This window comes from Dama dama, chromosome 28 (genome assembly GCF_033118175.1).
Source record: "Dama dama isolate Ldn47 chromosome 28, ASM3311817v1, whole genome shotgun sequence".
NCBI lineage: Eukaryota > Metazoa > Chordata > Mammalia > Artiodactyla > Cervidae > Dama > Dama dama.
Genome location: NC_083708.1, coordinates 40592261 through 40606022, shown reverse-complemented (window position 1 = coordinate 40606022; position 13762 = coordinate 40592261). Strand labels below are relative to the sequence as shown.

Here is a 13762-nt window from a genome sequence, read left to right as displayed (position 1 = left end):
TTATATATATATATTCCAGAAAAGTCAACTGACCTGCATAGGTGTAGCAAAAGTTCATTTGCTTCCATAGTAAGAATTTTAGGGTGTGTGTGTGATGTATGGCAGTTTCCATACACACACGCACCCCAGAGGCTAGAAAGGAAAGAGTAATTATGAGGAGACAACGACATCCTAAAGGAGCTTAGGGATCACTTCAGGTTGAAGAAGGGGTCCACAGCAGGCTAGAACTCCGAAGACATGGGTGGCTGGAGAGGGAGCTAAGGAACAAAGGCAGTGGCTATCATTTAGAAGTGAAGGGCAGGTATACGTGTAGCATCCCTTTGGTACCATCATTCAGTTTGAAATGTGGATACTAATGTTGTGATGCAGTTTTCTTAGACTGTCTGACTCCCATTGTGATGCTTAAGATCTGTGAGTCATTCTTTCTGATAGCCTCCAGCTTCTCACTTCAGAGTAATGGAAATTGGAATTTTAAAAAATCTAATGCAATTATTTGGGGAATTTGCTGACAGTGCAGTTTTAGTGAAGTTTCAGTAAAGCATGCTACAAATCTGAATTTTATTAAACTCGTATTTTTTGGTTTGATATGTGTTTTATATTGCAACATTTACGATTCTTACATGAGTTCTATTGTTTTGTCCTAAACATTATTTTATTGAGGAAAGTTTCAAAAATTAAAAAAATGGGATAGCAGAAAGATTATAATTCTAAGCAAGCATTTGTTTAAAAAGATATTTTATGTGTTTGGATTGTAGGAATACTGTAATACGGTCCAACTAGATTCTGGGATAGATTATCGGAAAAGGGAGCTTCCTGCTGCAGGAAAACTCTACTACCTGTAAGTTTTTTTTTAAATTTTAATGTTCTTAAGTTTAATATCTAATAATTTATCAGGAAAAGATGAGAAAAATAAGCAGGGTAATTATTAGAACGTGAAAGGCTAATTCTGAAGCCCGTGATTTTTCAAATACAAAATGTTGTAATGTTAGCTTCTTTAAACTGTGTTTTTTGCCATCCACATTTGCATGATTTATAATGTGTGATTGGAGGAAACCCTAATTAGTTTTTTAGGGAGGAGTGATGACAGATGGTTAGAAAGTAATGAGTATCCTCTTATAAGAAACTCTAGTATTAAGAGAATATCTTTATTGTGCTAAAGTAATTAATTATTTGTGGACATCTTCTGACAAATGTGTCATTTCTGTTCCCTGAAAATTGTGTTTTATTTTGTCAGACAATCTGTTTGTATTTATCACTGTTGATTGACTTCCATACATAACTATGTAAAATATATATACACAAGTACAACTGGATGTATTTTGTCTTGTAGAAGCTCATTCTCCCAAGTAGGAGCAATTTATAATAATAGATGTAGTCAGCTCATATAGTTAATGCTGAAAACAAATATAGTTTGTTTTAAAATGTCACTTGTGAGAACCTGAAAAGGAAAAAGTTGCTTTACCAATGCAAAGTGTGTTTAGCATATGCTGCTAATGTTGGACACATAGTGGGTTCTCAGTAAATAGATCTGTCTAAGGGCTAATTGTGATTTAACTCAAAGGCATGTTTCTGCTAATTTAAATTTTGATGACAACGTGCGTATGAGAGGTTCAGAAAAGTTCTTGTCTCTGCCACCTTGTAAGCAGAAGTACTTTACTGTTTTTGAAGCAGAAATTAGCTAGAAAAATCACATAATTAAAATTGCATACTTTACAATGTACCAAGGGGACTATTTCAGTTTATTATTCAGATTCTGATGATTATTATAGGAGGTTCTTCATCTGCCCTTAAGTACTTTGTCTTTAAAGTACTTTATAATTTTGAAAAATTCTTAGAGCACTTTTTTTCTGCTTTAACTAGGACTTTTTCCTCTCCATTTCTTTTATCTTTGGGCTTTCCTGTCTTTTATTTTTCTGATATTCACAAGATTTCCCTGAAGCTTTGCTACCTATTTCTCGATATGCCAGATGTATGGTACTTAGAAATTAATTTATTACTATTTCTTTTATTTTTTCAACAAATCCTTGTTCCCTGTTTTCCCACAAAATATATCCTTATGTCAAAGAATTAAAACATTTTCCTAAAAGGAAATCCCTTCACTAAAGATGGTTGTCTAAGTCATGAAATTTGTTTCTTGGTCCTTGAGAGGTCTCTGTGGAATTTACAGGAGGTCAAAAGTCTGCTTTTGCTTCAGCAGAGCCTTTTTCTCTGAGCTACCCTGTGTTGCCTCTTCCTCTTCCTGATGAGGGTAATATAATTCTAACACATCGAAATTCAGGTTTGTACTTTAAACATGTACTGGAAGAAGTCAGAATTTAACAACATCCCAGAGTCCAGAAAACGAGAATGTACAAAGGCTACCATGAAACTCTGGAATAGCTTTCTTAAAAATATATAAACTCTATAATCCTCAAAGAAAGATTTATTTATGAATTTAACCTCAAAAGAGCTTTACCACAGTCTGATAATCAAGAATAGAGAGCCTGGGGGCATACCTCAGAGGGAAGGCAGATATGTGCACCAGAGAAGAATTAGGAGTTAAAGTCATCTCAGAAGTGGGAGAATAAAGATACCCAGATGGGATGCTAGGGTTTTCATTTATATTGTTGCACAGGAGCCTTTGGGTAGAACTTCTTTCATGAGAGAGTAAAAGAAAAGTTCCTGGGGTCGTGTTAACATTTCTGATTTAATTAGGTTTCATTTTATCTTGTTCCTGCAGAAAAATTTATTAATTTCCCCTCTATGACAGATTTTAATATGCCATGTTATTTATTGCCCTTTTATGACAGGAAACACCACTGCTGAGGGGTCCATAGGATGCTGCCCCTGACCATTTTGCTGTGAGTTCTGTGAAGGTTATGTTTTGCTGAAGAGAGGGGATCAGATCACCTTAGACTCACCCTCACTCTCTGTCTCTTTTCCTTTTTCATTCAGGATCTAAGTAGTACAGGTTCTTTTTTTCTGACTAAATCTGTTGAAGAGAGGTCCTGTTCAAACACTGTTATCTCCACCATGCTCACATGCAAACACTGTGCCCCCAGCATGGAAGCCATGCCCTCAATGGAATATTTTAAACTGAACCAAAAAGGGTAGAGGCAGGTGTTGGGATTTGATTTTGGATTTGATTTTGCCCTACTTACGAAGCAATAGCTTTGCCTGTATTGTTTCATGGATGCTGGCAGAAGACACAAGAAACCTGTGTCAGAGACAAAGGATTTTATTACTCTAGGCACAGATAGCATGTTGAGTCAGTTCCCTTCTCGCTTCCTAGTCCCATTCGGGAGGGGAAGAGGAGTTTTGCTGAGGGCCCAGATGGATGCCTGCACATGTAGTGAGTTGTGTTATAGGAGAGGGACTCTGAGTATAGGGAATGAACCACTTTATAGCCAAAAGTAAGCAAGACTACTTTTTGTCTCAAGGGAAATATTGCCTCATCCCTCAAGGCTTCTTGCTACAAACACGCCTTAAGAGATGGTTAAGGCCTTGCATTCTTGCCATACTCAGCAAGCTGTGTAGGTGAATGGGAGACTCAGAGAGTACTGTCTGCCCTCACAGGGGATGTTTACCAGACTTTTAACCTTTATTTATTAAATAAATAAATTTTCCCTTTATTTCCCTTGATTCCTATCTGCCAAAGTCATCTACCACTTCAACAAAATTGCTTCTGACTACTATTCAGTTATTTAATCCCTGAATTATTTCAAGACCATTTCAGCTCCATGTATTTGGAAACTATGATCATACTGAAATGATGAAAATTTTATGTTACAACTCACCTACCAATGCAGAAGACGTAAGAGGCGTGAGTTCGATCCCTGGGTTGAGAAGATCCCCTGGAGGAGGGCATGGTAACCCACTCCAATATTCTTGCCTGGAGAATTCCATGGACAGAGGAGCCTGGTGGACCATGGTCCACAGGGCCACAAAGAGTCAGAAATGACTGAAGTGACTGAGCACAGCACAGCACAGCACATGTGTTACAGCTTTTCAGGCACAGGCCAAATATTCACATATTTTTACCTGACTAATACAATACATGTATTCATCCATCTTTTGAACAGTTTTAAGGAGTTTGTTCTTAAATACTTTTACCAATGGGAACTTCATGTCCCAAGTGCTCTTAATTTTCCACTTAGGAAACATCTATTCCAAATAGGAAATTACTTCTAAGAATATATCTTTGAGCATCATTTAAAAAAATGTTTGCTGCTAAAAACACACAGCTTCAAGGTTAGAGCTCTGTTTTAGAAGAAAGGTCTGTGAAAAAAAAGACTGGAACTCATCCATGTTGAAACTTACTCCCTTGCAATTAAAAACTTCTTGTGTTTGCCTCTGATATTCCCTACACATGTTCCCCTGCCCCCCAACCGGGACAACCATTGATGAAAAAAAGCATTTTCTTAGCTCGATTGTCACATCTTCTCATCCCTAAAACTTCAACGGAGATCTGTCCTCTGCCTGAAAGGTTGCCACCTTCTGGTTCAGCAGAATCTCTAGGGCATGCTGGGGCCTTCTCCCTATCCCCCGTCATTACCATTATAGATGTTTCTGTCACAGACATTGAAATCTGTAGTTTCAGTCTTAGTTTTTCTTACCAGATATCAACCCAGTCATTTCCTATTTCACTTCCCACTGAAGAACCTCTGAAATATCTGCCAACAGTAGCAACTTGAAAATTGCTAAGTTAGCCGCCTCCTGTTTAAACTGTGATTTGTTTCATTTCCATGAACTAGACTTCCAAGGTCCCTGCAGTAGGCTCTGTGCGTAACTTGACTGAGACACTTGATCTCTGGTCACCTACATCAAAGTTTTTATAGACTGATGCTAAACCACGGGCCTGCTGTACTTTCTCTGAATTCTCTCATGTATCTTTTAGCGTCTTTAACATTCAAGTTAGTCTTACTTCTGATGCTAGTGCATGGTGTCACAGTGGAGCTGTGTTGGTCTTGAAGAGAAGATGCCACATATTTAAAGAATATGAAATTTGTTTAGCACCAAAGGTATAGAAACATATCCATATGGAGACAGTTAGGCAAAACAGAAGACAACAAAGCGTATTCTCATTGAAAGTTTGTTTTTCCCGTCCATGAAGCTGATAACATAGCCCCTGATCAGGATGAGGATCCCAGCAGGTTATGTTTATCATTCTTGGTTGAGTGGTTTAGAGAGACTCTGGCTATGTGCCTGCCTGTTCACCAGGTGGTGTTGTGTTTTTAGTCGTTCAGTCATTTCCGACTCTTTGTGACACCATAAACTGTAGCCTGCCAAGCTCCTCTATCCATGGATTCTCCAGGTAAGAATACTAGAGTGGGTTGCCATGCCCTCCTCCAGGGGATCTTCCCAACCCAGGGATTGAACTCAGGTCTTCTGCATTGCAGGTGGATTCTTTACCATCTGAGCCACCAGGGAAGCCCGTTCACCAGGTACCAGACATAAATCCTAGGACATGCCTGAGTGTTCACTGTCAATCAACGTGAATCAAAGTTCAATTTCTCGTCCTTCGTTAAGACTAGACTAGGCCTTCCTGGGGCAGAGGACAGAATTTCTGCCTCTGGCAGTTAGAGAAACTGTCTAGTTTAATGAGGTTTAGGCTGTTGATCTGGTCATTTCTTAATCCTGGGGAAGGGATAAAGACTGTTGGGGACATTTTTTATGTTTACAGATTAAATTTTATTCTTAGACTTATGACACAGAACATATAGGTTTATCTACTGAAGTTATCAACATAGTCATAAACTATGTGTCAGTCACTCAGTTGTGTCCAACTCTTTGTGACCCCATGGACTGTACAGCCCGCCAGGCTCTTCTGTCCATGGGATTTTCCGGGCAAGGATACTGAAGCAGGTTGCCATTTCCTTCTCCAATAAACTAAAGTATTAACAGATAAAATAATACAGTGTATGGGATATGCTTTAAAATAATCCAGGGTGGAAGAATTGAGAGGAGGTATAGATGAAACAAGAGTGGCCATGTATTGAGTGTTACATCATGATTGTTACATCAGGTTTATTATACTATTGTTTATATGTGTCTTTATGTGAAATTTTCCACAATAAAAAGTTTTTTTTGGAAAAAGGTTCAAATTTTCTCTATTTTTTCTGATTATGCTAGTGAGAGTTTTATTAATCCATTCATCTGCTCAGAGAAATAGCTTTTGTTTTATTGTCTCTATTGCTTTATGTTTTATTGATTTCTTTTCAATTTGTCAATAATTTCCTTTGCTGTGCAAAAGTTTTTAAGTCTAATTAGGCCCCATTTGTTTGTTTTTACTTCTATTTCGTTTGCTCTAGGAGATAGATCCAAAAAAATATTGCCATGATTTATGTCAGTGTGTTTGGCTTATGTTTTCTTATAGGAGCTTTATAGTTTCTGGTCTTACATTTAGATCTTTAATTCATATTGAGTTTATTTTTATATATGATGTGAGAAACTGCTCTAATTTCATTCTTCTACATACTTTGCCTATTTTTAAATTGGATCATTTGTCTTTTTATTATTGAATTTTGAATGTTCTTCATGTATTCTAGATACAAGGCCCTTGTCAGATATATGATTTGCAAATATTCTCACATTCTGTTTTTTAAAAATTTTCTTGATGATGTCTTTGAAGCACAAAATTTTTTTTTTCATTTATTTTTATTAGTTGGAGGCTAATTACTTTACAATATTGTAGTGGTTTTTGCCATACATTGACATGAATCAGCCATGGATTTACATGTGTTCCCCATCCTGAACCCCCTTCCCACCTCCCTCCCCTCCCCTTATTTGTTGCTTATGCTTTTGATGTGTCACATTTGAGAAACTGTTGTCTAATTCAGGGTCACAATAATTTTTACCTATATGTTCTTCTAAGAGTTTTACAGTTTCAGCTCTTATATTTGTGTGTTTGGTTAATTTCAAGTTATTTTTACATGTGGTGCGAAGTAGTGGTCTGTCTTCTTTCTGTTGCATGGAGATACTCAGTTACCCTAGTACTGTTTGTTGAAAAGAGTATTCTTGCCCTAGTGAATTGTATTGACCTCCTTTTTGAAAATTGACTGACTGTAAACATAAAGGGTTATTTCTGGTCCCTCATTTATATTCCATTGATCTATTTGTCTAACTTTATGTCGATACCACACTGTCTTGATTGCCATAACTTTATTCTAAGTTCTGAAATTAGGAAATGTGAGTCCTCCAACTTTGTTTTGTTGTGTTTTCGAGGTTGTTTTGGCTATTCTGAGGCCTTTGAATTTCCATATGAATTTTAGGATCAGCTTGTCAAATTCTGCAGAGAAACCATCTGTGACTTTGATAGGAATTGCGTCGAATTTGTAAATCACATTGGGGATATAACATTAAGTCTTCTGATCCATGAACATGTAATGTTTTATTCGTTTCCTAGGGCTGCCATATGAAGTACTTCTAACTGAATATCTTAGAAAGTAGAAATTTATCCTCTCGTTCTAGAGATTAGAAGTCTGAAATCAAAGTGTTGGCAGTTTGGTTCTTTCCGGGCAGTATGAAGGAGAATCTGTTCCATGCCTCCGGTAAAGTTCTTGATTTGTCAGTGCATTGCTCTAGTCTCTGCCTCTAGCTTCATATGATATTTTCCCTATGTGTGTGTGTTTCCAAATTTCTTCTTCATGTAAGGACACCAGTTACCACATTAGGGACCACCCTAATCCAGTATGATTGCATCTAAACTTAATTACATTTGCAAAGAGCCTAAATAAGGTCACATTCACAGATATTGGGGGCTAATGCTTTAACATCTTTTTGAAGGACACAGTTCAACTCATAACAGCTGTCATTCCATTAATTTTGGTCTTCTTTGGAAGTGGAAGTGTTAGTTGCTCAGTTGTGTCTAACTCTTTGTGATCCCATGGACTGGGGCCCACCAGGCTCCTCTTGTCCATGGAATTTTCCACTACTGAAAGAGTATTGGAGTGGATAGCCATTCCCTTCTCCAGAGGATCTTCCCGACCTAGGGACTGAATCCAGGTCTCCTGCATTACAGGCATAGTCTTTACCTCTGAGCTACCAGGGAAGCCCTTTGGTCTTCTTTAATTCCTTTCAATATTTTAAGTTTTCAGTGAATAAAATTTGCAAATACTTTTATTAAATTTATTAAAAAACATTTTATTCTTTTTGAAACTGGCATAAATGAAATTGTTTTCCTAATTTCATTTTTGGTTTCTTCATTGCTACGATTTAGGAATGTAATTGATTTTTGCATATTGCTCTTGAAGCCTGAAGCCTTGCTAAACTCATTTATTTGTTCTAATATTTTCCAGTAGATTCCTTAGAATTTTCTAAATACAAGATTATGCCACCTGGAAATAGAGACAGTTTACTTTTCCCTTTCCAATCTGAATGCCTTTTTATTTTTCTTGCCTAAATTTCCTATCTAGAACCTTCAGTGAAATGTTGAATAGAAGTGGTATATTCTATCGTAAAGAATGGACACCCTTGTCTTATTCCTGAGCTTGAGGGAAAGACTTCAGTATTTCACCATTAATTATGCTGTTAGCTCTGCGTTTTTCACAGATGTCCTTTATTAGATTAAGGACATTCCCTTCTGTTCCTAGTTTTTGAATGTTTTGTCATTAAGGGGTATTGGATTTTGTCAAATACATTTTCTGTTTGTATTGATAAGATCGTGTGGATTTTGTCCATTATCCCGTTGGTGTGGTATATTTTATTAATTGATTTTTGGATTTTAAATCAACCTTTCATTTCTTGGATAAATCTCACTTGGTCATGGTGTATGTTCTGTGCTTAGTAATGTCTGACTGTTTGCAACCCCATGGACTGTAGCCCACCAGGCTCCTCTGTCCGTGGGGATTCTCTAGGCAGGAATACTAGAGTGGGTTGCCGTGCCCTTCTCCAGGAGATCTTCTCGACCCAGGGATCGAACCCAGGTCCCCCACACTGTAGGTGGATTATTTACCATCTGAGCCACCAGTGAAGCCTCAGTCATGGTGTATAATCCTTTATATACATTGCTGGATTTAGTTTGCTTGTATTTTGTTGAGAATTTTTGTGTTTATATTCATGAGATATATTGGTCAGTAATTTTCTGTTTTGGTGATGTCTTTGTCTGATTTTGCTGTCAGGGTAATTCTGGCCTCATAGAATGAGTTTTGAAGAATTCCCTCCTGTTCTATTTAGATTTTATCTTTTTTCTTGAGTCAGCTTCAGTGATATGTGTCTTTCTAGGAATTTCCCCATTTATTGAAGTTACCTATTTTGTTGGTACAGTTGTTAATATTATTCCCTTATAATTCTTTTTTATTTCTATAAGGTTGGTAGTAATGTCCTCTCTTTCATCCCTGATTTTAGTAATTTTAGTTTTTGCTCTTTTCTTTAGCTAAAAGGTTGTCCATTTTATTCACCTTTTCAAAGAATTAACTTTTGGTTTTATTATTTGCTCTATTATTTTTGTAATCTTTACTTCATTAATTTCCACTCTAATCTTTATTATTTCTACTTGTTTTAGATTAATTTTCTAAGAGTCTTATGCTAGAAAGTTAAACTATTAGTTTGAGATTTTTCTTCTTTTTTAATGTAGGCATTTATAGCTATAAATTTACCCATAAGCACTACTTCTGCATCTCATAATTTGGTATATTATGTCTTCATTTTCTTTGTTTCAAAGTATTTTCTAATTTTCTTTTTCTTTTTTTTTTTTGACCCATTGGTTACTTAGGAGTGTGCTGTTTTATTTCCACATATTTGAATTTTCCAAACACGTCTCCGTTACCAATTTCTAATTTCACTCTACTGTGACTAGAGAATACCCTGCATAATTTCAGTTCCTTTTAATTGAAAAATTATTTTATGGCATAGGATATGATCTTTCTTTGAGAATGTTTCATGTGCATTTGAGAAAAATGTATATTTCTTAGTTATCAAGTGCAGTGTTTATGTATTAGTCTAATTTGTGTATAGTGTATTCAAGTCTTATTATTTCTTGTTGATCTTCCCCTTAGTTGTTCTCTCTACCATTGAAAGTTGGATATGGAAGTCTCCAAACTATCACTGTTGCATTGTCTATTTCTCCCTGCAGTTATGTCAGTTTTTGCTTCATGAATTTTGAGGGATTTGTTTCTAGGCACGTATATATTTATAATTGTTATATCATCCTGATGGAGTGATAGTTTTATCATTATAAAATGTTCCTTTTAGTTTCTAATCACATTTTTGTTGTTTTAAAGTCTGTTTTGTCTAATATTTATAGTGGTTGCTTTTTTCATGATATGGCTTTTTTCATCCTTCTATTTTCAACCTATTTGTATCTTTGAATGTAAAGCATATCTTCTATAGATAGCATATAGCTGGAACTCACTTTTTTATCCAGTCCCACCAATCTCTGTCCTTTGATTAAGTTGTTTAATTCATTCACAAATTATGTTATTACTGATATGATTGGATTTACATTGGCTTTTACTTTTATTTTATGTTTCATGACTTTCTTGTTTCTCTGTTCTTCCTTTACTTATTTCTCTTACATTAAGTACATCTTTTTAGTGTAACATTTTCATCCTTTTAATGATTTTTCCATTATATTTTTGGTCATTTTTTTAGTGAAGAACTTTTATCTCTATGAAATGTATAAAATATAATGTTTCATTCAAACTGAAATGTCTCAAATTCAAATTGAAGTATTGTGTGTTGCTATGTTTTGATAATTAAAATGTCAGTAATGGTAATGAATCTTTAAGGCCACCTGTAGGGAAAAGATAATTGATTCTCAAAAGTAGTTTACACAGCAGTGTCTTTGCATAAGAACTCCTATTGATATTTTATCTATGAGTGTGACATTGCAAGCTTGCAACTGTATACTAGTAAAATATAACAGTAACAGTTTTCTGCTCTATGTACTATAGGACATAGTCAGGTAGGCCATTTATTATGTCTTTCAAAAATAACAAAATTGTCATATTTGGCATAATTTAGATGTACGTTAAAATGTATTAATTAATTTTATATTAACATAAGGACTCCTGAATTAAAAATTTGAATTAAAAATTAATGTCAAGGATTTGAAATTTGAATATTTGAAATATTTGAAACAGCAGCAAAAGAAGTCCATCTTCTATATATTACAGTATCAGTTTCCATTAGTCAGCTCAGCATACCTTTTATCATCTATCCATTTATTGAACTATAATTTAACAGTAGCATATTACAGTGTTTGTTTTTCAACAGGCTAGACAGGGCCAGAATGGAGCTGGCTCACCATTTCCAGCTAAACATATTGACAAAAATGTTCAGTTGTTTGACTGTATTCATCTAGTAAAGTGTAAATAGGCTATAGATACAATATGTACACGAGTAGATAATATATATACTTACACATATAAAAGTACAGAGGAAAGTTGCTAACTTTCCTTAGAATTCTTATCTTGTTATTTCATCTTCAAATATATCACATTTATAAGTAAAAATCTTCAACGTAAGTCAAGCTGATCTGGCAAAAGTCCTATGTCTTTAGTTACTTTTGCTGTGTACCTTTTTTTTTTAACCTATTGAAACTCTCTGGCCTCTTTTTCTGAGGTGGATGTGACTGTCTTCTTCACTTAAACAGGAGTTAGAGATTCTTATTCTCCAGCTTCCTTTTTGTTTTTATTGTTCTTGTTTAAAATGTTCAATTATTTTAGCCTTTCTGAAAGTTTAAGAAAAATAATTATTTTTGGATCTACCAAGTTGCAGTTTTACATGTTACACCATTGATTTATTTGTGGGCAATGTAATATATAGATTTAGTAGAAATTTTATATGGAGAGTGGGACTGAGAAGGAGGGTTGAAGGTCTGGAATTTGAGAGTTAAAGGCCCTAGATCCTGCTTGCTTGCATTATACATAGGTCAAGATTAATGGAACCAGTTAAGTTACTCTCCAGGTGATTGAGAAGGGTGGGAAATTTAGAGACTGAAATGGATCTCTGCACAATCAATTAAGTCTTTGAGTGATTGGGAGGAAGATAAATACTAGGACAAAATCCATCCTAACAACTGATTCTGTTATGTAAAACAAACCTACAGGATTTGAAATGCAACCAAGTCTGTTTTATATTAAGGCGAGTATAAACCAACTTAATCTTAGACCTGCCTCCAGCCCCAGATTATGTTTGGTATGAGCACAAAGAGCCGTACAGCATGAATGCACAAGGAATCAGTCGAGTGAGAAGGCTCACTGCCAGGGAAGCTTGGCACAAGAACTCTAAGAGGAAGGGGAAATTTCTCCCTCGTTGAATCAACTTTGGCTCTCTGGAATAGAGAACATGAAGAGAGAGGGACCAAGGAAAGCCAATTCTATTCTACTTGTTGATACCTTAACAAGCTGTTGATTTTTAAAGGGGGATAAAGGGGCAAAGTGTGGGTAGCATTCTGTTCCTCTGAGTCAATCCTAATGAAGTAGGAGGTTCTTGAAGAAATTAATTTCCATTTAAATTCATGTGTGACCCTCTTCTAGAAACCTCCCCTTGTTTTGGAATTTTTGTTGAGAATTTTAAACAATTCAGCAGCAATAAGGTCTTTTTTTGACATACTCTTATTTCTTGAGTGTAAGTTTTATGTTGAATACCTGATTTTAGCCATAGAAATTTTCTCAAAATTGAGATGACTGATTACTCTCCTCTCTGTTTACTAACTTATTATGGAAAAATAAATAACAATTCTCATACTTTTGAAGCACTCAGGCTTTTAATCCTGGATTCCTATAGTTGTTGATGCCAAATTTCCTGGCAATGAAATAGTGGTTGATTCCAGGGCTTTTCTGACTTAAAGACACAGTAGTTCTACTTGACAGAAAATAGAAACCTGCCCCTCTACTGCAGTTTCTGAGCCTAACAAAAAAGTGACAGAAGCAAAAAATGGGTGGATTTTACCCAGAGCATTTAGAACAGAGGAAAAAAAGTCTGTGCTCTGCTTGGGTCCCTCATATTCCGACCCCTGCCAAGAAAAAAACACTGGAAAAGAGTGACTCTGCTTCTTCTTCAAATTTGACTTAGTTCTCTGATCATGGTCACCTTTTGATTATCTGTGAGCAGATTTTCTGTTTTGCATCTCATCTGCTCACTCCACTGATGGGGCAGTTATCCACAATTAGAAGTCCCTTAAATTCTTTATCCCTACTCACTTGTAGGAGCTTATGTTTCTGTCTTCCCTTATGAGAGAAAAGAGAATATGATTCAGAGCATCTGAGCTTAATTCCTGTATTTTCCCCTGATCGTTTTGATGCTACTCAAGTCACTCTTCTTTAAGCTATGCCTCTGTGGTTAAAATTGAACTACACAAAGCTGAGCAGAACACATTCTTCCATCCATGTGACATGATATTCTTATAGCCCCAGAAGAAAATTCTGAATTTAGCTCCCCTTTTACACTGAAAAAAAAATTATATTTAATTTAGTGCCATCTTTATGCTGTAGCTTTTCCATGCAACTGCTTTTGACTACCAGGTTTCATCCCTCCTCAGTTTTACTGGTTAGGCTGGAATACTTTCAAGTATGTTTGTAATTTGAGAGTAACTTTAATCACTATTTGTATTTTATATAGTCTATATCCTTGTGTGGTTTTTGTACATTTGTTTTCTGAATATACCTGTTGACAACTTTGCGTTGTATGTTCTAAACACTAATTTTGTTTTGTTTTGTTATTTTGAAGCTAGCTGACCCTTATCTTTTATTGGAGGTTCACAGACATGATTGTATTTCTGAGAATAGATTTTTAGTGTAAGATAATGCTGCTGTTTTTTTAAATAGTTTCACTGGAAAAC

At 35.6% G+C, this 13762-nt stretch overlaps 1 protein-coding gene across 3 annotated transcripts in view; it reads left to right on the top strand.

The window, feature by feature from the left end:
• The window catches only part of AFG1L (AFG1 like ATPase), a 189629-nt gene that overhangs the window by 126297 nt on the left and 49570 nt on the right, over positions 1–13762 (top strand). For all 3 annotated transcript variants that reach the window (XM_061131463.1, XM_061131464.1, XM_061131462.1), the window contains one exon: positions 756–838. In XM_061131463.1, the coding sequence (XP_060987446.1) occupies positions 756–838 (83 nt within the window). The remainder of the gene's footprint in view (positions 1–755; positions 839–13762) is intronic.